General features: G+C 43.5%; 2 protein-coding genes across 3 annotated transcripts in view; one reads left to right on the top strand and one right to left on the bottom strand.

The window, feature by feature from the left end:
• P4HA3 (prolyl 4-hydroxylase subunit alpha 3) overlaps positions 1 to 21922 on the top strand; it is a 56176-nt gene extending 34254 nt beyond the window's left edge. Inside the window, exons 6-13 of the mRNA XM_020989583.2 lie at positions 47 to 210; positions 1314 to 1490; positions 5008 to 5072; positions 8892 to 9051; positions 9703 to 9765; positions 13946 to 14014; positions 15404 to 15500; positions 16071 to 21922. Of these exons, the coding sequence (XP_020845242.1) occupies positions 47 to 210; positions 1314 to 1490; positions 5008 to 5072; positions 8892 to 9051; positions 9703 to 9765; positions 13946 to 14014; positions 15404 to 15500; positions 16071 to 16141 (866 nt within the window). The 3' untranslated portion in view covers positions 16142 to 21922. The remainder of the gene's footprint in view (positions 1 to 46; positions 211 to 1313; positions 1491 to 5007; positions 5073 to 8891; positions 9052 to 9702; positions 9766 to 13945; positions 14015 to 15403; positions 15501 to 16070) is intronic.
• Positions 21923 to 22648: 726 nt separating this feature from the next.
• The window catches only part of PPME1 (protein phosphatase methylesterase 1), a 67674-nt gene continuing 63981 nt past the window's right edge, over positions 22649 to 26341 (bottom strand). For both annotated transcript variants that reach the window (XM_020989585.2, XM_020989584.2), the window contains one exon: positions 22649 to 24050. In XM_020989585.2, coding sequence (XP_020845244.1) covers positions 24024 to 24050 — 27 coding nt within the window. In that variant the 3' untranslated portion in view covers positions 22649 to 24023. The remainder of the gene's footprint in view (positions 24051 to 26341) is intronic.

Here is a 26341-nt window from a genome sequence, read left to right as displayed (position 1 = left end):
AATGGCAGTGATGGCTATTATAATTTCCTGTAATGGCTTCTTTCAGATCCAAATAACAAGAGGATGGCCAGGAACATCCTGAAATATGAAAGGCTGTTGGCAGAGAAATCCAATATGACAGGACCTGAGGTGCCCATCAAGAGACCTAATGTCCCCCACCTGCAGACTAGGGACACCTACGAGGGACTGTGCCAGACCTTGGGTTCCCAGGTACCCCTCTTCAGAATGGAAATGGGAGGCTACAGGATTCCAGATGAACTTCTGTTCAAAAAAGTAAAAGCAGAGACAAGACAGAGAAATGAAATGATACAAACCAATGTATGTAACATAGCAGCTAAAAAAAAAAACTAATGAGATCTTAGGTAGTGTTAAGAGCAGCATGTCCATGGGAAGACAAGGGATTATCATCTTCGGTTCTGTGTTTCCTATAATAAAAAGGAGATTGACAAATTGGAGAATGTCCACAAGGCTCAGGCTCATTTGCTTTATCCTATTAGAAATCCTTCCTAATCCTCTTCACTATTAGTACTCATCTCTCCCCAAATTATGGTATATGTGTATGCATACATATATGTATGTATGTATGTATGTATATGTATATACTTATCTGGTTACCTGTTAAATCCCAGCAATAGAATATAAGCTCCTTGGGAGCAGGGACTGGATTTTTGTTTGTTTTGTCTCTGTCTGTAGTGCCTAGCTAGTGCCTTACATATGCTTACTAAATATTTGTTAAATTGACTTAGATTGGAACATGCTGTCTCAGGAGGTAGTGAGTTTCCTGTTGCTAGAGATCTTTAAGCAGAGGCTTAATGACTACTTTTTGGTGAGGATATAGAGGAGATTTCTGCTTAGTCAGTCAGTCAGTCATCAAGCATTTATTAAGCACCTAGTATGTGCCAGGCACTATGCTAAGTGCTAGGGATACAAAGAATAGCAAAAACAGGCCCTGCCCTCAAGGAGCTCTCATTCTAATGGAGCAGACAGCCTGCAAACGACTATGAACAGGAAGATGTATAAGGTGTAAATGGGAGGTAATTCCAGAGGGAAGGCACTAATAATGGCAGGGTCGGAAGTAGACTGGCGTATGAGATTCTTTCCATTTCTTGTGCTCCATGATTTTGTGACCAAGTCCTAGAAAGGGAAGCAGGACTCAGGATGAACAGATAAGGCCTAATAGTATAGGGGCAGAGCTGGTCAGCGCAGACCGAGGCTCCACACCCCAGTTTTCAGAGGCCTCACACTCTTGGTGCTGCGGGTCTTGTTCCTGGGCCCTTTCTTCTCTCACACTGGTTCCCTTCTTTCCCTCCCAGCCCACCCACTACCAGATCCCAAGCCTTTACTGTGCCTACGAGACCAATGCCAGCCCCTACCTGCTGCTCCAGCCTGTGCGGAAGGAGGTGCTCCACTTGGAGCCCTACATTGTCCTCTACCATGACTTTGTCAGTGACTCCGAGGCCCAGAAGATTAGGGGGTTTGCAGCTCCCTGGGTGAGTGTCCCCGGGGTTTGGCAGGAGCACAGGCTTGGGGCTTAGGGAAGGAGTGGCTTGAGCTTAGAGAGCCATAATGGGGGAAGGACACTGATAATGGAGGTGTCCAGAGGAGGGCATCCAGAATGGTGAAGGGCCTTGGGTTCATCCCATAGCAGGATCAATTGAAGGAACTGGGCATGTTTAACCTAGAGAAGAGAAGGCTAGGTGAATGGTGGGAGGGGGGTGGGGGATGGGGGAGGGCCATGTGATAACGATCTTCAAGTATTTGAAGGCTATCACATTGGAAGAGGGATTTGTTTAGTCCTCCTCAGCCCCATAGGACAGAACTGGGAGTACCTGGGGGACGGTACCAAGATGCAGACACAAACGTAAGCTTGTTGGCAGGACAAACTTCCTAACAACTAGAGCTGTCTCAATGAGAGATGGAGATAGTGAGATGTCCTTCCATAGAGGTCATCCAAAGAAAGAGTGGATGACATTGTAGCAAGAATTCTATTCCCGGCATACATTGGACTAGATGACTTCTGAGGTCCCTTCTCACTGAAATTCTGTGAACGTGAAGTACAGCTTATATATGTATAAATATTCATGCATATATGTATATCTGGATACACACATATACTTGGGTATAGCTAACATTTATAGAGCACCTACTATGTGCCAGGCACTGTGCTGAGCACCTTACAAATATTATCTCAATTGATTTTTGCAACAACTCTGGGAGGTAGGTGTTCTTATTGTCCCCATTTTACAGATGAGGAAACAGAGGTTAAGTGACTTGCCAGGGTCACAGCTAGTGTCTGAGGCTAGATTTGAACTTAAGTCTTCCTGACTCCAAGCTAGTGCTCTATCCACTGTACCACCTATTATAATCCACATGACATATTATATATGATTATAATATAGAATAAATAGATGACATAATTATAAATATATAACATATAATACATATTTCTTAAAAAAACAAACTGCATAATAGAGATTCAGTTTCTAATATAAACCACTTTCTTATTTTTTTGTATATTAAAATGTTTGTTTTTATTGAAAATTAAGTTCATAATGAAAAAAAAATATATGCATCCATATATCCTTTCACTTCCTCTACCCAGAGAGCCATTGCTTGTAACAAAAAGGAAAAAGAAAAAAAATTGCTTAGCAAAACTAAGCAATCCACCCTCTGGATCTGACAGCATGTGCAGGATTCTATAAGCTGGAGTCCCCCACCTCTGCGGGAGGAGGAAAGAGCTTTTTCCTCATTTCTTCTACAGGGACAAGCTTGGTCATTACAATTTCATAATTACATTCAAGAAACAAATGCACACTGTGTGCAGAGTCCTATTCTTATGCTTAGGGAGATACAAAGTCTAGCTAACATGTGGTCCCTGCCCTCATGGAGCTTTTGGTCTATTAGGGAAATACCACCCCCATCTCCACCTATTGACATTCTTTTGCTTCTTCAAGGCTCAGCTCAGGTACCATCTCCTGCATGTAGAGTTCATTGTCAACCACCCCCACCCCTCAGCCATTAATGATTCCTCTCCCCAGATCTGTCAAACTACTCCAACCTCTCCTATAGACTTCCTCATTTTCTAACTGGTATTATAGTTATTTGCACGCATATCACTCCTCTCCTGGATTTTGAGTTTCTTGTTTCCCCTGTAGAATGTATTGTACATGAATACACGAATGAATGAATGAATATTATTAAGCACCTAGTATATGCCAACCATTGGGGATACAAATATGAAAGTAACAAAGTCTCTGCTCTGAAGGAACTCACATTCTAATTAGGGAATATAATACATATAAGAAAATTCAACTTTAGGGGCAATAGAAAAATCCAGAAGTGTCAAGAGTTCTAGAGAGTGTAGAGGAAGGGCCAATGGTGAGGCCCCAGTGGACTGGTAGGCATAGTAGAACGCCTGGTAGTCAATGGCAGGGCTGTGTTCTTCCAGCTTCCTGGAGTGATTAGAGATGGTGATGCTTTGATCCTCTGGTTACGTCAGCAGCCACGTCAGCTCTGTGGGGCAAGGGCCTAGAGTGGACTACCCTAGAACTACTGAGAAGGGGAAAGGAGGCTTGAGTGTCTGAGTGGAGCAGGGATTCTGGGTTCCCCTTCACAGGGTGGGAATGGGAGAAAGGAGAGGCAGTGTCCAGGGACTGTTTCATTTTTCATCTTTGTATCTCCAGTGCCTAGCACATAATGAAGGCTTAATAAATGCTTGCTGATTTATTGAGAATGGGGATTGTGTCATTTTTTTTTAAATCTCCACGTCCTTATTATCTAGTACCAGGCTTTGCACATAGTTAGTATTGAATACATTTTTTTAAAGTTTCTTGAGTTGGATTATTGTTCCCATTTTACAGATGAAGAAACTGAGGTCAGGGAGGCAACATGACTTGCCCAGATTCATTCAGCTTGCTATTGGCAGAGCCAAGATGGGAGCCCAGGTCTTTAGACTTCCTGCCTTGTGTTCTCTCAACTGCTCCGCACTGCTGTCTTTCTGACTTAGCTACCATGTGCCCAGCACTGTGCTAAGTAAGCATCATTTGCTGCTAGGTGTTATGGGAATGGGATGAGAAATGGTGTTACTGGTGGTGAGTCAGCAGATATAGGCAGGGAAGTGCAGTATCCAGGGCATCTTAAATAGGAGGGTTTGGAGATAATGATCTGCTCTTAATTTAAAAGGAACCTAAGAAATGAAGACCAGTCCTGAAAGTGCTTTAAGCTGGAGAGAGAGAAGCATTCATTAAATGATCTCATAAGGATTGGGTTCCTTGGCATTTTAACATTGATGCTGAGGGTCAGAGGTCACTTGGAGAAACATTTTGAAGCTATATTAATATTAAACACATAAACCACCCAAGAAGAGAGAACATGAGACGCTATGGGCCTGTGTATATGAACCCATCAAATCTGACTGAAATTGCATTGTGTTCACTTTATGTGTACTTAGTACTGATTTATTTGTGGAATGTTGTTTCCCTGTTAGAATGTAAGCTCCTTGAGGGCAGGAATAATTGTTTTCGGTCTTATTCCTAGCACTTTGTTTAGTGTCTGGCACATAGTAGGGGCTTCATAGATGCTTCTTGAATTGAGTTGAAATGTCATGGGATTTGGAGCTAAAAGGAGCCTTCAGGAGCGTCTCAGGCTAACTGCCTTATTGTACAGAGGAGGAAACTGAGGCCTAGAGAAAATTGGCTTGTTTAAGGTAGCTCCAGTAATAAGATTTCTACAGTGTTTCACAGTTCACAAAACTGTGTCCTCTAAATGGTAGTTCCAGGATTATTATCCCCATTTGACAGATGAGGCTCAGAGTAATCAATGACTTGGTTGGGGTTCATGCCTACCAGTAATGTGGGGGCTGGAATTTGAAGCCAGCTGTCTCCTGACCGCTGTGCCATGGCCACCTCTGTGATGCTGTGATATATGCACGTCTCCAGAGGCACATGCTCAGCTTCCCTTTGCATGGTGACTTCTTCTTTCTGCTTTCCCCCTTCTTCTCCACGTCAGCTGCAGCGGTCGGTGGTGGCCTCCGGGGAGAAGCAGCAACAAGTGGAATACCGTATCAGCAAGAGGTAAGGGAGCTTGACATGGTCCAGGTCTTCCCCTGTGGGGGCCTTCCATCCCTCTGACATGCCCTCTTGGGAGCCAGCCTGGTGGTCAGGGAGCTCTGGGACTGATGAAAATAATGTCAAATTTCTTTAGCGTATTAGGACCTGGGAAGCAGTTCGTATTCGTTGATTCACTTAATTTTCACAAAAGCCCTCTAAGGTAGATGCTCTGGAAATTATTTCCCATTTTACAGAAGAGGAAACTGAGGCATAGAGACATGAAATGACTTGCCCATGATCACACAGATAGTAAGTGGTCAGTGGGACTCCTAGATCATAGATCATATACAGAAGAGGGCTTAATGGTTATTGAGTCTAATCTAGAAGTTCCCAAACTTTTTCCTTTCAGGCTACCCTTAGTGCCTTTATTAAGACATGCTTTTTCATGGTGATGCCTAGGTCAAAAGAAATATCTAACAGTTCTGTTTATAAAACGGTTAGGTAAAAAATAATTAAATATCCTGCACCTTTATGAGTTCACTGAATGACATACAGTTTGGGAATCTTGAGCCTTATCCTCTCATGTCTAAGAATTCCCATGATCTAGCCCTCTGTGTCCCTTTGGGTCAGGAAAAATCAATATCTTTTCAGGGCAGTCCAGTGGTTTTTCTTAAAATTATTTTTATTTATTTTGCTAAATGTTTCCCAATCAACACATAAAAAAATTTAACTTTTTTTTTTTTAATTTTGAGTTCCAAATTCTTTCCCTGCCTTCTTCCCCTTACCATCTCTGGGCTGAGAACTCCTGAAGCTGCTGCTGCTGCTCCTGCAGCCACTCTTGCTGATACCACATGTGTGTGCTCCTGTGACAGGCCTCCACTGTGTCGTCACATTCTTCTCCTGCTGACCTCAATTTTTCTTTTTTTTTTTTTCCTTTTTGGCAATTGGGGTTAAGTGACTTGCGCAGGGTCACACAGCTAGTAAGTGTCAAGTGTTTGGTCTGAGGTCAGATTTGAACTCAGGTCCTCCTGACTTCAGAGCTGGTGCTCTATCCACTGCGCCACCTAGCTGCCCCTAGGATCAGTTCTTAATATATTTGAGAAATGAGGCCTTTTTGAGAGAAATTTGTTATAAAATTCCCCCTCAGTTTCCTGTTTTCCTTCTAATTGTGGCTGCATTAATTTTGTTTATGCAAAAGCATAATAATTTCATGTAATCAAAATTATCTATTTTACTTTTTGTAATCTTCTGTTTCTTGTTTGGTCATAAACTCTTTTTTTATCCACAGATCTGAGAGGTACATTTCCCCATGCTCCCTTAATTTACTTATGATATCACTCTTTATGTCTAAATCATTTACCCATTTTGACCTTATCTTGATTTATGGTATGAGGTGGTGGTCTGTGCCTAGTTTCTGTCAAACTGCCTTCTAGTTTTCCAAGCAATTTTTGTCAAATGTTGAGTTCTTACCCCCAAAGTTTGCATCTTTGGGTTTGTCAAAAACTAGATCACTATGGTCACTTACTACTGTGTATACCTAATCTATTCCACTGATCCACCACTCTATTTCTTCTAATACCAGATTGTTTTGATAATTACCATTTTGTAATATAGTTTGAAATCTGGAACTGCTAGGCCACCTTAGTTAACATTTTTTTTCTTCAATTCCCTTGATATTCTTGACCTTTTATTCTTCCAGATGAATTTTTTTACTATTTTTCTTAGCTCTACAAATTAGTTTTTTGGTAGTTTGATTGGTATGGCACTAAATAAGAAAATTAATTTGGGTAGAACTGTCATTTTTATTATATTTCATCAGCCTACCTGTAAGCAACTAATATTTCTCCAGTTGTTTAGATCTGTCTTAATTGTGTGAAAAGTGTTTTGTAACTGTGTTCATATAATCCCTGGGTTTGTCTTGGCAGATAAACTCTTTAGTATTTTATATTGTCTGCAGTTATTTTAAGTGGAATTCCCTTTCTATCTCTTCCTACTGGGTTTTCTGGGTAGTATATAGAAATGCTGATGACTTACATGGATTTATCTGATATACAGCAACTTTGCTGGAGCTGTTGTTTCAATGAGTGTTTTAGTTGATTCTCTGTTCTCAAAAGTAGGTCTGTGGGTAGAGGGGAAAGGAAGACAGCTGGACCTTTCAAGTACGCCTTTGTGGCTCCACACAGGCCAGGTCATTCATTTGTAATTTATCTTTCTGAGGTTCCATTTCTATTTCTTGATTCATCCTCTGGATGGTTTTGTAGACATTCAGGCAAGAAGCTCAGATACCTACCCCTGGGTATGGTGAGGAGTTCATGGGGGTTGGGAGTGGGGCTGCCATGAGATCCTCATTCTTCTCATCTTCCCAATGCAAGTGGCCCTTACCTCTTCTCTACCTCCCTCCCCTCATCCCTAGTGTTGCCCAGAATTCTGGGGCTATCACTTTCCCTCTTTAAGATTGTTTCTTCATCTTAAAATCCATCATCTCATTTGATTCTCACATACAGCTTTCTTCTTTTAAAGCAGGAATTCTCCACCTCAGCACAGTGGACAGATTTTAGGAGGTTCATGTTCTTTGCAGGGAGAAGAGGGTGGAAATGACATTTTTATTTTCACTAACCTCTTAACTAAAATTAGCATTGGCATCAGTTATGAATGTAGGCAACAAAAAATTTGATTCTGAGAAGGGGTCCACAGGCTAATTCTCCACAGTGCCAAAGGTGCTACAAAAAGGTAGCTTTAAAGTTCACCCTATCCAGCCCAGATCCTTGTTGCTTTCATCTCAGGACATCCAAATTCCTCTTCCTGCCCCCCAGTATGTTCAGTACCTGGCTCACAATCTTCTTTTCCACTCCATTTCCTCCCCCTTTAAATAACCTGGACTTAAAGTTCTACAAAGTTCCTCCTCCCATCCCATGACCTCTGTCTTCTCTCTATCTCAACAAGCATACCTTAGACTCTTTCTCCTCCAACCAAGTCTGCCCCAGATGCCAAAATTCCTAATTATGACTCTACCATACTGCCCTTACCAGTAGCAGCAGAGAGAGGGAACATAGAGCTGGGACATAGCCTTAGAATACTGAATTTTAGAACATTGAAAAGAATGTCAGTTCCAGGAAGGACCTTGGAGACCATCCATCTGGTCAAACCCTTTCACTTTCCAGAGAAGGAAACTGAAGATCAGAGAAAGGTGATTTGGCTAAAGTCACACAAATACAAAGAGAGAAGATGAGGACCCAAACCCAGGCCTCTTGACTCCCTGGCTCAGTGCCCTTTCCCCTGCAAGGAAGGCCTTCCTCGATCAGTAGATCAAAAGGCATATATTAAGGTGCCTACTGTGTGCCAGTCACAGTGTTAGCCCTAGGGATGTGAAGAAAAATATGAAACAGTTGTTCCCCTCAAGGGATTTCATTTTAATGGGGGAGATTACAAGTACGTATATAAGATATATATATATACATATATATATATACATATATATATATATGTATGTATAAATATACCATGTATAAGTATGTATAGAATACATAGAAAGTTGATACTTTGGAGGGGCAAGTATTAGCAGCTTATCAGGATCTCAAAAGATCTCACATGGGAGGAGAGGCTACCAGGAAGGAAACCAGGGATTCCACAAGGCAGAGATGAGGAGGGAGAACATTAAAGGCATGAGGGAGGATTACCCAGCCCCTTTTGCCTAAGAAACTAGGGAAATGGTTATAAGGAAAGAGTGAGAAGAGATTATCAACTGAGAATGAAGTCTCTTTGATTAGTGGAGCCTGCCTACAGGGAGCTTGCTGCATAGAAGGGCCTGGAATTTCTGATGGGTCAATGTGCTGTGTGTTTCAGTGCCTGGCTGAAGGACACTGTGGACCCGATGTTGGTATCCCTAGACCGCCGCATTGCAGCCCTCACAGGTCTTAATGTACAGCCCCCCTATGCTGAGCACCTGCAGGTGGTGAACTATGGAATTGGAGGACACTATGAACCTCACTTTGATCATGCAACGGTAAGTAGCAGGGTGCAATGGGACTCACACTCTTTGGAGGGAAACAGAGGGGAGGGTGTGTTTTCCTGAAACATCTCAAGCTGCAGAGCTCACTCACACAGGAGATAATGAAATCTTAAGGCAATATATAGAACCATAAAAGAAAAAACAGAAGATCAGAACTGGAAAGGGCCCCAAGACAGGCCACTTAGCCTAGCCCTCTTATCTTGGAGACGAGAAAATGGAGACCCACTGAGAAGTGGGTCAGTGGCACAGCCTGGCCTAGAACCCAAGGCTCAGAAACACAGAATCTTAGAACTTTGAGGGTCAGAAGGCCCCTGAGAGGCCATCTAATCTAATCTGTTCCCATAAAGAAATCCACTCTGCAACAATCCTCAACAAATGGCTGTCCAGTCTCGCTCAGGGTCACACAGGAAACAGTGGGAGAGCCAGGATTCAAACCTGGCTGTCTTCTAGATGGCCTGTAAATTCATCTGAGCATTTGCTGAGAGAACTTCCTAAGGGAAGATTAGCTAAGAGCTCGCTAAGCTAAGAAGGGACAGTTATGCCCCCGGGCACTAGCTGTGCCCTTTACATTTTCATCTTCATGTAGGTCTGATGAATTATTATTGTCTGCATTATTTTCTGCTGTCTTTGACTCTTCCATTGCAGTCACCAAGTAGCCCTCTGTACCGAATGAACTCCGGGAACCGGGTTGCAACCTTCATGATCTATGTGAGTGTGGAGGAATCAGAGGCTTCTTCTAGTAGAACATTTGTTGATTATTGTACTTGAGGACACATTTGATAGTGGTCAGCCACTCATCATACTCATTCCTATTCAGAGCCATGACTAGCAATTTTCATGCTCTGGGAGAGTAGCATGAAAATCTCCTTGAAATCAGCTTTTCAAGACAAATTCAGGTATTGGGGGCTGGGGACCCATACAGTAGAGTGGAGCAGATTGGGCCAGACGGGAAGAATGTCTGGGTTGCTGAATGATAACTCCAACTGCTCTCTAAATTCTGTTGTCCTGCCTGGGGTAAAGCCCAGATCTTCCTGGGTCATTCATTTGCTCCGAGTGCTTTAAGGTTTAGAGAGCACCTAAGTCATAAGATGATTGTGGGATAAGTCTTGACCACTTTAACACCCCCATTTTACAGCCTAAGAAACCAAAGCTTAAAGAGGGAAGTCATTTGCCCATGGTCACCCATCTAGTCGGTGTCAAAGCTAGGTCTGCATCAATGTCTTCTTGGTGTCCGGTGATATTTCAACTATATCATTTTGCTTCTCATTTTAGGGCTTATGAAATGCCTTCCTCACAGAGACCCTGTGAAGGAAGCAGTGCCTGCCAGGATTATTAGTCCCATTTTACAGAGGAGGAAACTGAGGCTCAAAGACAGGAAATTATTTCAGTTCCAGAGGTAGCTAGGTGGTGCAATGGATAGAATGCCAGGCCTGGAGTCAGAAAGACCTGAGTTCAAATTTGGCCTCAGACACTTACTAGCTGTGTGACCTTGGGCAAGTCACTTAACCTCTGTCTGCCTCAGTTTTCCCAACTGTAAAATGGGGCTGATAATGGTATCTATCTCCCAGCGTTGTTGTTAGGATCATATGAGATGTTTGCAAAGCACTTAGTATAATGCCTGGCACTTAGTAAGTACTATATAAATGTTAGCTGTTATTATTAAATGAGACATTCGATTTTTTTAAAGAATGTTTTTATTTTTCTCAGTTACATGTAAAACAATTTTTAACACTTGTTTTTTACAATTTTTGAGTTCCAAATTCCTTCCCTTCCTCCTCCTCCCTTTCTTCTTTCCCCCACTTTGAGAAGATAAGCAATTTGACATAGATTATACCTCTGCAGTCATGCGAAACATTTCCATGTTAGCCATTTTACAAAAGAAAACAAGGACCAAAAAAAAAAAGTAAAAAAATGCTTCTTTCTGCGTTCAGACTTCATCAGTTCTTTCTCTGGAGGAGGATAGCATTTTTCATCATCAAGTTGTTCAAAACTGTCTTGGATCATTGTATTGCTAAGAATAGCTAAATCTTAAATAAGATAATTTTTACAGCATTTAGCAGTGGCTAGCATATAGTAGGGGCTATATCAATGCTTAATTCCCTTCCTTTCTTACCTTCCAGAACCTACAGTGAAATTTCAGACATGTATACAAATCACTTACGGCCTTCTTGGGGGTTTCATCTTACATCCTTATTTTTCTTATTTTCTTTTCTTCTTATCTTGTTTATATATTTGAACATTGGTAATTGTCTGTGACAGTCAATTAATAGCTTAATAAATGTATTATTATAAATTATATGTAAATATAAAATTTATATTTAAAAGGGAGGCTTATGGTATTATGCAGATTAAGGAATTTTAAAAGTTTTTCTATCATTGCACAGAGTCCAAATATAGTGGCTTTTTTTTTTTGCTTTTTTTTTGGTGAGGCAGTTGGGGTTAAGTGACTTGCCCAGAGTCATACAGCTAGTGAGTGTTACGCGTCTGAGGCCGGATTTGAACCCAGGTTCTCCTGACTCCAGGGCCGGTGCTCTATCCACTGCACCACCTAGCTGTTCCTATAGTGGCTTATTTAAACAAGTAGCTATTCCTGGTTACATGGCTCCTTAAGGTTTGCAAGGTACTTCCTCTACAACAACCTGATGAGGTAAATAGTACTTCAGTTTGCCGATGAGGATCCTGAGGTTCAGATAGGGTAAGTTACTTGCCTGTGGTCCCATAACTATTAAGTGTTAAAGGCTGAATTTGATCTCACATCTAGCTCCAAGCTCCTAGTTCTACATGACACTGCCTCTTAAGAAAGCCCTGATCATCCTACTAGATTGGTTGCATTTTATAATTAAATGACTACTGATTAAAAAAATGAAAATAGAATAATAAAAGGGTATAGGAGAGATTTTGGAATCCCTCTCAGGGTTGTCATGAGAAACGAGAGAGAAGGGATATAAAGGTATATAAAAGTGTGAATGGGGTGGCTAGGTGGCATAGTGGATAGTGTGCTGGGCCTGAAGTCAGAAAGACTCATCTTTGTGAGTTCAAATCCGGCCTCAGATGCTGAGTGTCCCCTGGGTAAGTCACTTCACCCTGTTTGCCTCAGTTCCTCATCTGTTAAATGAGCCGGAGAAGGAAATGGCAAACTACTCCAGGAACTTTGCCAAGAAAACCCCAAATGGGGTCACAGAGAGTCAGACATGACTGAACAACAAAAGTGTGAATGTAAACTCATACATTCTGACCATCTAGATGGGACCTGAAAATGACAGACATCAAAGCAGGATAAGGTATATGCCAAAGGGAATGTGGGAAAATTATTACACTGGGGCAATGACTTATGTAGTAAAGCAGGCATGGAATCCCATGGAGTTTATAGAGCTTGGGCCAGGAGCCCAGGGTAGGGCTGAGTTAGAGTAGTAGGGATAGAACTGAGCATTGTAAGGGCAAGGCCACAGACAAAGGGGGCAGGTAGTTTATGTATTTGTCTGACTCTGTATCTCTCTCTCTACCTGCCTACTTACCTCTACATTTATCTATTTATCCATTCATTCCTCCATCCACTCATCTATATATCTATTTATTGCCCAGACTGATTTTCCATGCACAGGGACTGGCTTAGTGCTTCCAAATATAGAAATTGCTTAGGGAACACTTCCTATCAATTCTCCAGGAAGCAGAACCAGGGATGATTCCTGAGGTGGAAGGAAAGGGAACAAACATTTATGCAGCACCTGCTATGTGCCAGGCACTATACTAAGGGCATTACAAATCTTATCTCATTTGATCCTCACGACAACCCTGGGAGGTAAGTGCTATTATTATCCCCATTTATGTTGAAGAGACTGAGGCAGATAGCAATTACAGTAACTTGCCCAGGGTCACACAACCAGTAAGTGTCTGAGGCCAAATTTGAATTGAGGTCTTCTTAATTTGAGGCCCAGGGCTCTATCCACTGTGTCACCTGGCTGGGAAGACAACATCTGTAGGTAGGGCCTGGTGAAGTGTTTGAGCCAAGTATTTCACCATTCTTGATTCAGGCTGAGCATGATCAGAGGTTATCTGAAAATCTCCACCTTTCCACATCCAGGAACGTGAGTTTTAGCACACAAAAAAGTGTGTGTGTGAGAGAGAGAGAGAGAGACAGACAGACAGACAGACAGATAGAGGCAGAGGCAGAGACAGAGACAGAGAAGGGGGTGCAGGCAGAAACAGAAAGGGAAAGGGAGAGAGAAAAATAGGAAGAGACAGAGATAGGGACAAAGAGGGAGAGGGATGGAGAGGAAGAAGGAGAGACAAAGAGAGAGATATAAGGAGGAAGAAGAGGAGGAAGAGATGATGGGAGAGAAGAAGGAGAGAATTGAGAGGGACTCAGCCTAGTAGCATGATAGACAGAGGCTTGGGGTCAGGAAGAACTGGATTTAAAACCTGCCCCTGACCCTTACTCCTTGTAGAAACATGGGTAAATCACCACCCTATTTGAGCTTCAGGCAGCTTTCTAAGACTATAAAGAACCGACAGGTTGCAGTGTGCACTGGTGGAGGATGTTCCCATATCCAAGAAGTCACAGGTCCTTAATACTTCTCTTTCATTTCCTCCACTGATCTGTGACCTCCGTTGATATGGGTCCTTGGACTCCTGCCTGTATCTGGCATGACTTCATGCCTTGGGTAAGAGTTGCATCCTCTACATCAGGTACAGAGTTGACTAGTCTCCCAGGGCCACAGCAGCCAGGAGTCACAGAAGCCCTGCCTCTCTTGAGTCACATATTTCTCTCCAGGGTTAGGAAGAGGGTGAGTCGGCTAAGGATGAGCCTAGAGGTAGCTGAACCACAAAGCTTCAAGGAGTAGGGCAGGTGGCCTCCTCCTCTCCACTTTTCTCTCCCTTTGCCTTTTAGCTCAGCTCGGTGGAAGCTGGAGGGTCTACAGCCTTCATCTATGCCAACTTCAGTGTCCCCGTTGTGAAGGTAAGTATGGCCTGATTGGCTTGGATCAACAGGACTGCAGTTCTAGGGCCTATCGGGGAAGGCTCCACATCCCACTATTACCCTGGGAAGAGACCCCCCCAACGTGGGTTTGCAGCATGCGTGACTTAAGAGGGAGGAGTAACAAGTTATAACAAGCTGTTTCACCTCCATGTCGGCAAAATCCCCACTCATTTATCATCATAAAATTGCAGAACTGGCCTATTTTAGGACTAGAAAGGGTCTTGCTGGCAAGACAGAAGGCAGAAAATGTGGGTTTGAAACCCAGCTCTGGTATTCACTAGCTGTGTGGCTTTGGGGAGGCCCTTTCTCCTTTCTGGGCCTCAGCTTCAGCGTCTGTAGATGAGCCAGTAGGCCCAGATGGTCTTGAAGGCCCCTGCATCTCTCTCCCCTGTGGTCCCAAGTGCCTTCCTTTCCCTGGACCTCAAATTCCTCCTCTAAAAAGTGAGGTTAAAATAACCCCTTCTCTCCTTCTGTCTGAGAGCTGTTTGTGAAGCTCAAGTGAAAGACTACTTATCTAAACCCCCAACAAATTACCAAGGCTAATAGGAGGCCCAGAGAGGGACAGGGACAGGCCCAAGGTCACACAATAAGTTATTAGAGCTTGTACTAAAATTCTATTTCCCACCTCAGGGCTATTTCCGTTATATCAGTGTCTCCTGGGGCCATATCTCAGTTCTGCTCTTATTCAATTTAATTCAGTTCAATTCAATTCAGTTTGATTCAATTCACTGTAGTTTGAAATCTGGAGATGGAGGACCTGGGTTCTAATGCTGGTGTGCCACTTATTTCTACATGTGTGACCTTGGACAAGTCACTTCTCTGGATCTCATTTTCTTCATCTATAATAACATGGAGTTTGACTAAATGATTCTTAAGAGTCTCTTCTAGCTTTAAAATTATCCCATTAAATTAATCATTTCAATACATTTATTAAGTACCTAGGCTAGGGGTAGGGAACTGCAGAAATCCCCCTAAGGGGATTTGTTCTGTGAAGTTTGAATTCAGTTAAAGGGCTGCACATGAGGACATAGAAGTCCACATGTGGCCTCAAGGCCGCAGGTTACCCACCCCTGGACCCTTGTACTCAGGGCTGGAGTCAGTTAGTCAATAAATATTTATTAAGTCCCTACCAGTGTGAGGCACTGTGCTAAATGCTGGGAATACAAAGAGAGTCCAAAGACAGTCCTCCCTCTCAACAATGGGCATTTCTGGTTTGGTGTTTCTGTTTGTGCCATGGAATGTGTTTGTTTACGTATGCATCTGGAGGGGGGATTGCTTGTTGGTGTGCATGCATGTGTGTGTGGGCAGGGACAGGCCTGAGTCTATAGAAGGTCACTCTGCCCTGGGGCTGTGCCCTTTTCTTTACAGAATGCAGCCCTGTTTTGGTGGAACCTTCACAGGAGTGGTGAGGGTGATGGAGACACATTACATGCTGGCTGCCCTGTCCTGGTTGGAGACAAGTGGGGTAAGACCTTTCCTGGATAGGGAGGGGGATGTTTGGACAGGGAATGCACAATCCTCTTTGAACCAAGACCAGGAGGGAATGAGAACCCTGGTGTAGTAGGCGAGAAATTTGTGTTTCAATTTAGTCTCTGCCACATACCAATTATGTGGCCCAGGGAAAGTCACTTACTTCTACTAGCTAATACTCATATAGTGATTTAAAGCTTGCAAAATAATTTACATGTATTATGCCATTTCATTTCTGGGCCTCAGTTTCCTCTTTTGTAAAATGGATTGGCCTAGATGACCTCTAAGGATTCTCTAAGTTATAAATCCTATAATTCTTCTTATTATTTTTTATTTTATTCTTCTTCTTCTTATTTTTTGGTGAGGCAATCGGAGTTAAGTGATTTGCCCAAGGTTACACATATAGTAAGTGTCAAGTGTCTGAGGCCAGATTTGAATTCAGGTCCTCCTGACTCCAAGGCCAGAGCTTTATCCACTGCAGCACCTAGCTGCCCCCCATAAATCCTATAATTCTATGAACTAAATTGAATTTAATTGAGTTGTTCCTCCTCCTGTTCTCTCCTAGTGGCCAACAAGTGGATCCATGAGTATGGGCAGGAGTTCCGCAGACCATGCAGCTCAAAGCCTGAAGACTAATCTGAGTGCAGAGGCCTCCTCCTGGGAGCTAGAAACCAAGATCTGAGCTGGGGAATTTGGCAGTGTGTGTGGTAGAGGGTGGGGGAGTCATCCAGGAGGAGTCCCATTGGAAGAGTGAAGGTCAGCGATGGATTCTGGCAGATGGGATGAGAAGCAAAGACCACAATGATCTCCAACTCCCTTTCCCTTAGAATTTACACTTGGAGCTCCACTTTAGGGCTGAGACAGAGGAGCACGGTGAGAACAAAAGGGAGATGGGGAGAGGGAAGCCATTGTTGGCTTCAGTGCCCATTGCTGGGCACACTAGACCCTGAGGCTTGGTCCAGGGTGGAGCTCTGTAGGCTGATTTAGTCTGTTTGATTTAGTATGAGCTGAGTGAGGGCTCAGAACCTGATTTGGGTAAGGAGGCTAGGTGAGGAGAGAGGAGGAGGCTTCGGCGCTGAGTCAGGGGAAATGTCTTTCTAGACTTCTTGGTAGAGATGTGGGAAACTGAACTGCTCTCACCACTCCTGTTCATGCACAGCTGTGACGACAGCCACCCTCAGGGCAGGTTGGCTGTGGTTCGCATGGCTCCCCGCCCTGGTCCTGCGCAGATGCCGCCTGAAGCCAGAGGCCTAGAGCAAAGGCAGCATCACCCTTTTGTGGGTATCATGGGAGGGAGCTCAGAATCACATCTTGCTTGAACGGGAATTCACACTACAACATCCCTGACTAGTGCTCCTCCAGTCTCCTCTGGAAGACCTTCAATAATGGGGAAAACTAACTACCTCATGAGGCAGCACACTCACTTTGAGACAGCTCAAACCATTCTTCCTTCTTTGGAGCTAAAATTCATCTCTGCCACCCACTGCTCCTAGAATATCAGAGGTGCCCAGCAGAACTTGCCTAATCCTTCTCACACATAATAGCTCTTCAAATACTTGGAGATGCCCTGTCTCCCTTGTCCTCTCTTCTCCAGGCAAAACATTGTGAGTTCTTTCCAATGGCCCTTACACGGCATGACTTTGAGCCCACTCACCATTCTGGTTGCCTTCCTCTGGACCTACTCAAGTGATCTGAGGTCCTTCCTGAAATGTGGTCTCAGAAGAGGGCACAGTGTCTCAGAAGGCACCTGACAGGGTAGCCAGTTCAGTGGGACTATCAGCTCCTTCACTCTGGGGCCTCTGTCTCTATGAATGGAGGCCAAGCTCACATGAACTTTGGGGCTATCACTCTTTTTTTTTTTTAAATATATATTGAGCTTGTAGTCTCCTAAAAGATCACAGCAGAGAGATTGAGAAACATCAGCAAGCCCAGGAGACACTGGTTTGTACCACACCTAGCCCTCAGGGCATCAACTCAGTCACCTCCACCTTAGCACTAGACCACAACAGATCCTAAATCCAAACAAGATCCAAGGCAGACAAAAGCTGACACTTTTCCACCACCAGGAGATGGGCCTGCTTCTCAGCCTGCTGACTCCGATTAGTAATCTCAGGGGCTCAGCTCTCTGAGCAGAGGTGCCCTTCCAGGAGGGAAACTCACTGACAACTCTTCCTTCTCTTCTCTCCCCTGCTATTCCCTGGGCCATTGGCCTAGAATAAATAATGAACATTTTACTAATATTTTAAACATAAACAGTGCCTTTCTTCCAAGGACCAAATGCATTTGTCAGTGGCAGGCACATATTAAGTCCTCACTGGATGCAGAGCCCCACAGGGAACCCACAAGATGACACATTCCCTGCTTTTGAGGAATTCCAAGTTTCTCTGGAGAGATAGCACATACACAGACTTAGATCTTAATGCTGGAAGGGCCCTTAGGATAAAGGAACACTGAATATCAGAACTGGAAGGGACCTTATGCCATAGAATACAACATCGGAGTTGGCCTAGACCTTAAAAAATATTAGAACTGAGAATGTCAGAGCTGGATCGAACCTTAAATTACAGAATATTGGAGCTAGAAGCAACTTTGGAACATAGAATTTTAGAGCTAGAAGAGGGCCTATAGGTTATCTGGTTCAATGCCCTCATTTTACAGATGAGGAAACTGAGACCTAAAGAGAGGGACTTGGGGGGGGGCAGCTAGGTGGCGCAGTGGATAGAGCACTGGTCCTGAAGTCACGAGGACCTGAGTTCAAATCCAGCCTCAGACCAAACACTTTACATGTACTAGCTGTGTGACTTTGGGCAAGTCACTTAACCCCGATTGCCTCACTAAAAAAAAAAAAAGAGAGAGAGGGACTTGCTCAAGATCCCATGAATTAGTGTCAGAGGCAACTTGTCCACTACCAATTTTTCTCTTCCAGCTCAGACACTCACTGAGACTGCCTTGCTCTACCCTGGAGCACCCATCTGTGGTTAGTGGTTTGAGCGCACCTGATAATTCTCCAAACACAATCATTGATTGTGGGAACATGGGGTTCACTAGAGTGTTGGGGAATGGGGAGTGTTGGTTCTGGAGACCCAGGCAGCCTCTCCAAACAGGCTCAGGAGGAACCAGAGCCAAGAGCCACACAAACCATCCTTTCATGGAACCCTTTGAAAGGGAGCCCTGTTAGGGGGCCAGCAACCAGCTACCTGAACCCCAGAGGAGAGTCACTGTGTTTGTACATGATCAATGGGAATGGGTCAGGACTGCATTTAGAAGTATGTAGTCTTATATTTGAATATTACAAGGGTATATAACTTTATTCTTGGGGACACTCCCTCTACTAAAACAAATCAGTCCTTTTACACCTTAGTAGATAGTTTTATGAGTTGTGGTGGCTGAAAAAAATGCCATTCCCTAGTGGTTACTCTTCCAGTGATGAGCTTCTCTGCAATTAGCTAGGCTAGTTCTCAGACAAGATACACAATTCACTGCTTGGCTGTCACTCAAAACCTTTCCGTCCTTGGTTGAACCTGCCTTGATTGGAGTCTCAGCCTTTGAGAGCTCAGGGTCAACTTCATGAGGCATCAAGAATGATAGAGGAGGAGGAGGTAGGTTCTCACTGTTGTATGCCCCCAATTTCCAGAATCTAATTCTGACTTGGGTCTTCTTTGAACCTGTTTCTTCCTCTTTAAAATTAGGAAACTGAACCAGGTGATATCTAGAGGGTTTTTCCGGCTCTAACATCCTCTTTTATGTTCTAGGGCCTTATGACATTCCTTATTCTAAGGTTCTTTCCAGTTCTCATATTTTGAGATTTTGTGATTTAAGCTGGGAACTAAAATAACAGAAATTATTCCAACAGGAAGAGATTCTACCTACACAATTTATCGCACATCCATCCTCATTACTCACATGGTTACTAACCTCATTTAGGGTCTCACTTTTACCTGGATTACTGCAATGGCCTCCTAATTGGACTGCCTGCCTCTTTCTTCCAATCCATCCTCTATAAAGTTGCCAAATGATATGCCTACAGCACATGACTGACCATGTTACTACTCTACTCAAGAAACTAGAGTGGCTCCCTCTTGCCTCTAGGATAAAATACAAATTCCCTTTGAAAATTTTTCACCACTTTGCTGAAATCTACCTTCCTAGTCCATTATACATTTACCTCAGCACATTGAAGGGTTTGGCCAAATTGGCCTTTTTTCTGTTCTGCATATATGAAATTCCATCTCCCACCTCCATGTCTTTGCATAGGCTCCCTGCCTCCTTCCCCCAAGCTGGAAATATACTTCATCCTCACCTTTCCCTCACAGAATCCTTAGCTTCCTTCAAAGCTCAGCTTAAGGAAGTCTATCCTCATCCCCTAAGTTGTTAGTGCCCTTCTTTGGGAAATTACTTTGTATACATATTGCATTTTTTTTCTGTGTTCTTGCAGTTATCCCTCAATAGAATGTAATCTCCTTGAGGGCAGAGATGGTTTCGTTTCTGTCTTTGCATTTCTAACACCTAGCATGGTAACTGCTTTATAAATACTTACTGAACTGAAGGAAAGGACATTCCAGGCACAGGGGATGGCAACTTTGATTATGACTCATTCTGTTTGGCTAGTGCTTTAGGTACTATTTATACAAGAGAATCATATGAGGTAAAAATGCAAAGATACGTTGCAGCCAGATTATGGAAGGCCTCGAATGCTAGAGTGATGGCTGGACTTCATATTGTGGGCTATAGGAAACTACTGAAGAGAAGTTGGTGGGGGACCATGATTAAATCCAAAGGATGAAGTGCTAACGTTGAGACTGACATTTTCAGACACGTGGGGCATTAGGTGGGGCAGATTTTTTGGCAAGGGCAGAGAGGTTTTTCCATAGTAGAGCACTGGATTTGGGGTCAGAACACCTGGGTTCCAAGCCTTGGCTCTGCCAATTATTGTATTACATGACTGTCACTTCTCCTTTCTGGGCTTTGGCCAATATAATCTCTAGGATCCCTTCTTGTATGAGGCCATACTTGTGTGTTTTAAGTCCAGGTTTGGACATCTACCAAGCTGTGTGTTCATGAATGTCTTCCCACTAGGACTATATTGCTCAAGAATACACGTAACCCTAAGTGGACAAAATCCTAGGTTAGGTTTTAGTAGCAGCTCATCCTTGCCTTCCACTGCCAAGCCTAATGCACTGTATGACCTTGGGCAAGTCATACAATAGCAGAATCTCAGGCAGAAGGGATTTCAGAGGCTATCTTGCTTAAGGTGAGAAAGATAAGAGGTTGGGAGTAGAGGAAAAGGCTGGTTGCAACTGCTATAGGGAAGCAGACTGGTTTTATGGAAGGATGAGAGTTAGTCATCACAGAGATGGGGAATCAAGGGATGAGGTTTAAAAGGCCTGGGGTAAGTCTTCTCCCTAACCCCATTTCCCAGGGAGTAACAGTAGCTCTCATTTTTTCAATACTTTAAGATTTACTAAGTACTTGTCTCCCAAAGATCCTGTGAGACAGGTAGAAAAAGGCTTAAGGACCAGCTACCCAAACTCAGGCTTTCTACGAGGCATCTTTTAGGTCTTTGGTCTAACACCCAAATGAGACATCTGTTTCCATGTTCTTGATATCCCCTTGTGGTAACTTGGGTAACTACAGAAGAGCTGGATATCTTGGCCAAATCAAAAGGACACCCTCAAAGTTGAGTCTCCACCGTTAATCTAGGTAGGCCCAACTTTCCAATCGCCTTTGAATCCCTGTTCATCAAGCAATGTGATGTTAGTACAGTAAAGCTGTGGTATAGAGACTTGGATTTAAGAGCCCTGCCTCTTACGACTTCCTGGCTGTGAGACCTAAGCATTAGACTTCAGATTTCCCCTGGTAAAATGAGGGTGTGGGTTAGACTAATCACTATGGTTCCTTCCAGGTCTAAAGAGCTTTTCTGTTCCATGATCTTCCTAGCTTTTGATGTTGTGAGACTCCTTTCAATTTCGACACAGTGAGCTTGGTGGGTAGTGTGCTCGTTATAATAGACCACTCTCTATAGAGCCATTCTCTCAGGTTGGGTAGCTGCTCAGATAACTATTCCACATGCAGAGGGCCTGGGGCTCACTTTAGTTTCTGGGACATTGTACTGGGCACTTTCCATAATGAGACCTTGTGTGGCTGAATAAGAATTCAGCTGACTTGTTCTGGGCCTGGGATAATGTAGGGAATGAAAGTAGACAGGCCTTTGATAACTTAGGTCGGATACTGAGCAAAGCTTCCTGCCCAATGTGCCAGGCTGTGACTGAACTTAGGGAGACAAGGTAGCTGTGGAGAGACCATTTCATCCAATGACAGGCAACATGGCATAGCGTAGGAGTTTTTATCCTTGGATCTGTGAACATGTTTGTTTTTATATTGATAACTATATTTTGATACAATTGGTTTCCTTTGTAATCCTATGTATTTTTTATGCATTTAAAAACATTCTGAGAAGGGGTGCACAGACTTCACCAGACTGACAAAGAGGGCCACAACACAGACCTGGCATATTGGAAGGAACACTGGATTTGTCAAGACATCCTGGGGTTTCAGTCCTGGCTTTGACATTTAACTGTAACCCTCCTGTATATAATGGGGATAATATTTCTACCACTTACCCCACAGATAGATGTCTCACGCAGGATCCAGAAAGAGGGCATTTGTATAAATCAACAGAAATGTCATCCATTACTAAAATTAAGAGCATGTCAGACTCAGAAGAAATCTAAACTCTACTGTATCCAGTTTTTTCATTTTACAGAGATGGATACCAAGGCCTAAGGGATCTATATTTACCTCTGGTCAAATAGCCAGGGGCAGGGCTGGAAATGGAACTAGGCTATACAGAAAGTTAGAATGGGGCTGGAGGCAGGGCATGAGCAGCTGGGTCTACAATCTAAGTCTCCTGATTTCTAGGCCAGTATATTCTTCTTTTCTGCTAGGAACTCTGGAGCCAGCTGAGAGGAAAGCTAGGTGGGATGAAAGACAGACACAAAGTGATTCTAATGAAGATAGCCTTTTACAACTGTTCAGAAGATGCATTGGACCTTGGTTGGGGCCCAATTCAAGGACATACTCCAGACATTTCTCTGCCACCCACTATGGAAGGATGACTTGAAGAGAAAGACAGAGACAACTTCATCCAGATAGGCTGGGAATATTTATTTTCTTTAAACAAGATCATAAATACCAAAGGAACAAAGAGGGTCCCAGCTGCCTGACTGTGTAGTAGGACAGAGTGGTTTGAGGAGAGGAACAGGGTAGGGCAGGAGCAGCACCTAAGACACAGAATAGGCATGGCTTTTGGGGACCTCCCCCAACACTAGGGTAACATGACATCTCCCCTTGTGGTGGAGGAAGTGAAAAGGGGTCAGCTGTGCTGCTTCTATAAAAGGAAACCCATGGAAACTACTCAGGCTATGAAGAGGTGGATTTGGGAAAGGCAAACACACACTTTGCACCACACCACAGCTCAATGGTTTACAACGAATGGGCTTAATCCTGGCAACTCCCTGGATAGGATGCACTCATTCAAGCAAGGCCAGTCAGTGGCAGATAGGGTGGCATTGGGGAGGCAGGAAAACCAGCCAGAGCTCAGTGTGTGGTGTAGGGAGTCTGTTGAGAGGACAATACAGTCTGGGTCTATCTGAGAGACAGGATAGTATGGTACCCATTGTATGGGTTGAGTAGAAGGTGATGGCATAATGTGCTTGTATTGGGCCCTACCTGGTTTCCCTGGCAGGCTCTGGTACATGTAGCATCCTCCCTCCCTGATCCCATGTCCCTGAACCACACTGGGATTGTGCCTAAGTCTGGGTCACTGTCACCCCTGGGGCAGAAGCACATAACAGCCTCTAGAGTGTGCTGAAAGGGTCAAACCATGGAGAAAAAATAGTAACCTGATTATTTTATTTGAAGGAAAAAAGGCTCCTTACCCCTAAACATGGCTATGAAGTAATTTTCATGTATATTTTGGATGTCTAGGGCTAGGCCAAAGAAAAATTCCCTTCATTACCCTTATCCTTCCCATTGCCACCCCAAGAGTGGCAAAGACAGTTCCCAGCATTGAACTAGGCCATCCCTTGTTTCCCCAAGAGGTGCCTGGCAGGGCCCAATTAGTCTCCCCAAGACTGAAAGCAAGAAGCTCAGTTAGGGGCTTCAGCTTCAGCTCAAAATGTGGCACCTCTACTCTACTACTGGTCGTTTTGGTTTTGGGAATATGGCCCCTTTTGGGAGGGGGTAGTGGGGTGGGATGGGATAGGATGGGATGGGGAGGAGACGAAAGCTTTGGGGCCCAGAAGAAGTTTGGAACTGGGGAGATGGATGCACATTAGGGGTCTTGAACAAAGTGTTTTGTCAAGAACATGAGTAGACATTTTACATGTGTTGGGGACACTAGTTCTATCAATGAGCTGATGTCTCATGGCTGGGCTGGGGACAAGGTGAGGAAGATACAGCTACATCACAGTGGCCTCTGGTGTGGTGTATTTACAATGAATCTTGGTGCTGAAGGACGTCAGGACACTAACAGCCAGGGAAGACACTGCCCAAAAGAAAGGAGAGAAGGGAATAACAAGGGTTATCATTTACATTTGCCTCCATACTCTCTGCCCACCCACCCTTCAAGGCTCAACTTAATTTCTATTTTTTCTAGGATGCCCTTCTTGACCACCCTGGCCCATAGTTGAGATTTCCTTTTCAATAACCTAAAGGATTTAAGACGCCTTGTCCTATAATGTTTCAAGTGTGAATGTCACCTAGACTATTAAGCTATAAAACTCCATTAAAACCGTGTTCCCCGTAGCACAGTGCTGAACACAGTAGGCCCTTAATGTCCGTTGAATCTCCCCAATAAGACTGGGAGCTACCTATGGGCAGGGTCTCCTTCTTCATGAAGAACAAGGTTGGGCAAATGGTGGGGCGTATAGAGAAGAGACATTCCTACTTGTGACTGACAGTTCTAGAATGGCTGCTCAACCAGAGAAGTTTGGGACTCTTCGTCAGAAATCCACAGATAGTTACTATCTTTCATATCCAAGCGTGGATCAGTTCAGTTAGGAGAAGGTTTTCATACAAATGTGAATTAACCAATTCAGACAAAGTGGTTAAGGAACTGAAAACATAAGTTTGTATTCTTTACTCCTTGTTCAGGTAAGTGATTACTGGCAAAGCTATTAAGATTCACAGCTCACATTACTTGGCTTCAGACCTTCCTCTTTCATGTGCCTTTCCTCAGATCAGGAATTTCTCAAAGGCAGTAGCCATGACTTTTGTTTTTAGATAAAGCATTAGAAATATGGACCTTAGATTCCCTTCTTCCCTCTGTATTTCCAGCATTCTGTATTATGAGAAATGCAGAGGACAAAAACTCCCTGCCTTTAAGGAAGCATAATATAACACAAAAAGCACTGGATATGGGATCAGAAGACTCAGGTTTAAGTTCTAGCTTTGCCATTTACTAAATGTAAGACCTTTATTCAAATCAGCTTCTCTTGCTAGCTACAGTTTCCTTATCTAGAAAATGGAAATAGTAATAGTTAAAAAACCTATCTCACAAAGTATAAGGATCAAATGAGATAATATATGTAAAATGCTGTGTAAACCATAATCTAAGTTGTTAAGAAGACTATAGACAGACCCATGCTAGACTAAAAGTAATAAAGTAGCAAGATAAAGGATGGAAAATGATTCCAGGGACAAGGCTTGGACTGTGATGACCCAGATGTCTCTATAAGTCCCATAATAGGCAGTAGCCAGTGGGACCAACTCTAAGTTTGGGGATACATAGCTGAGCATTCTTTCTATAAATTTTAATTCTTGACTGTTGACCTTTTAAAAAACTTTTATTTAACATTTAAAAATATTTTAACAGTTAAGCAAAACGGACAAAGCCACCATGCCTAGCAGTGTATATAACATTCTACATCCCAAGTGCTCTGTTTCTCTACTAAGAGAAGGGATATATATTTCAACTACAATCATCAATTCTTAACTCTCCTTTTCACTCCCACTCCCACATTCTAAATCAGGGTTGAAAGGTTCTGCATAGGATGTCTAGGCTGGATCATGTCTCCATTCTTGCGGTGGGGTTGGGTAAGTAAAAAGACAAGAACCTGCTACTGGAAGATGCTATCTCTCTGAAGCCCTGATAGCCAAGGATGGAGGCATCTGGCTCTACCTCTCCTCACCTGCCTAATGGTTCACTGGAAGAGTACAAGTTTGAGATTCAGAAGACCTGGGTTCAAATCCTGACTCTGTTACTTCATGTGTGATCTTGGACAAGCTCTTAGTCCCTCTGGACCTTAGTATACTCATCTATAAAAATGAGGATGTTAGACCATATGATTTCTAAGATCTCTTAAGATCATGTAATACCTTTGATTCATATTATTTCTTTAGTAGTCTTTGAATTCTGTGCCCTATGAGCAGGTCCTGAACACAGAAGTTGCTATTAGTAATCATCTGTTGGGTAACCCTGTGCTCTGAATCCTGACACTTTCCCCCAATACTCTCAGAGCCTGCTCCTCTCCCCCTTTTATACCCAAAGACTGTGCAATGCTTCACCTGGGATAGACTCAGCTTGGGCACACTCTTCCTGACCAAAGTGGCCCCCAAGCTCCTCCACAGCTCACAGCTTCCCCTATACCCATGCGTCACCTCTTGCACTCATTGGGATGATGCCATGGGCCATCAGGTCCACCCAGGTCAGGTTCAAGGGGGTGGGGCAAGTGTTACCACTAAATGTCCAGCAGAGCAGCAGGTAGATGGGTGGGAAACCCCATCTCTCTTCCTCAGTCCCCTGCAGCTATTCAGCAGGTTGAATGGGCTCTGCTC

Source organism: Phascolarctos cinereus, unplaced genomic scaffold, assembly GCF_003287225.1.
Source record: "Phascolarctos cinereus isolate Bilbo 61053 unplaced genomic scaffold, phaCin_HiC Scaffold_726;HRSCAF=1367, whole genome shotgun sequence".
Classification (NCBI taxonomy): Eukaryota; Metazoa; Chordata; class Mammalia; order Diprotodontia; family Phascolarctidae; genus Phascolarctos; species Phascolarctos cinereus.
The sequence above is the reverse complement of the archived record's forward strand: the minus strand, read 5'-3'. Positions and strand labels throughout refer to the sequence as shown.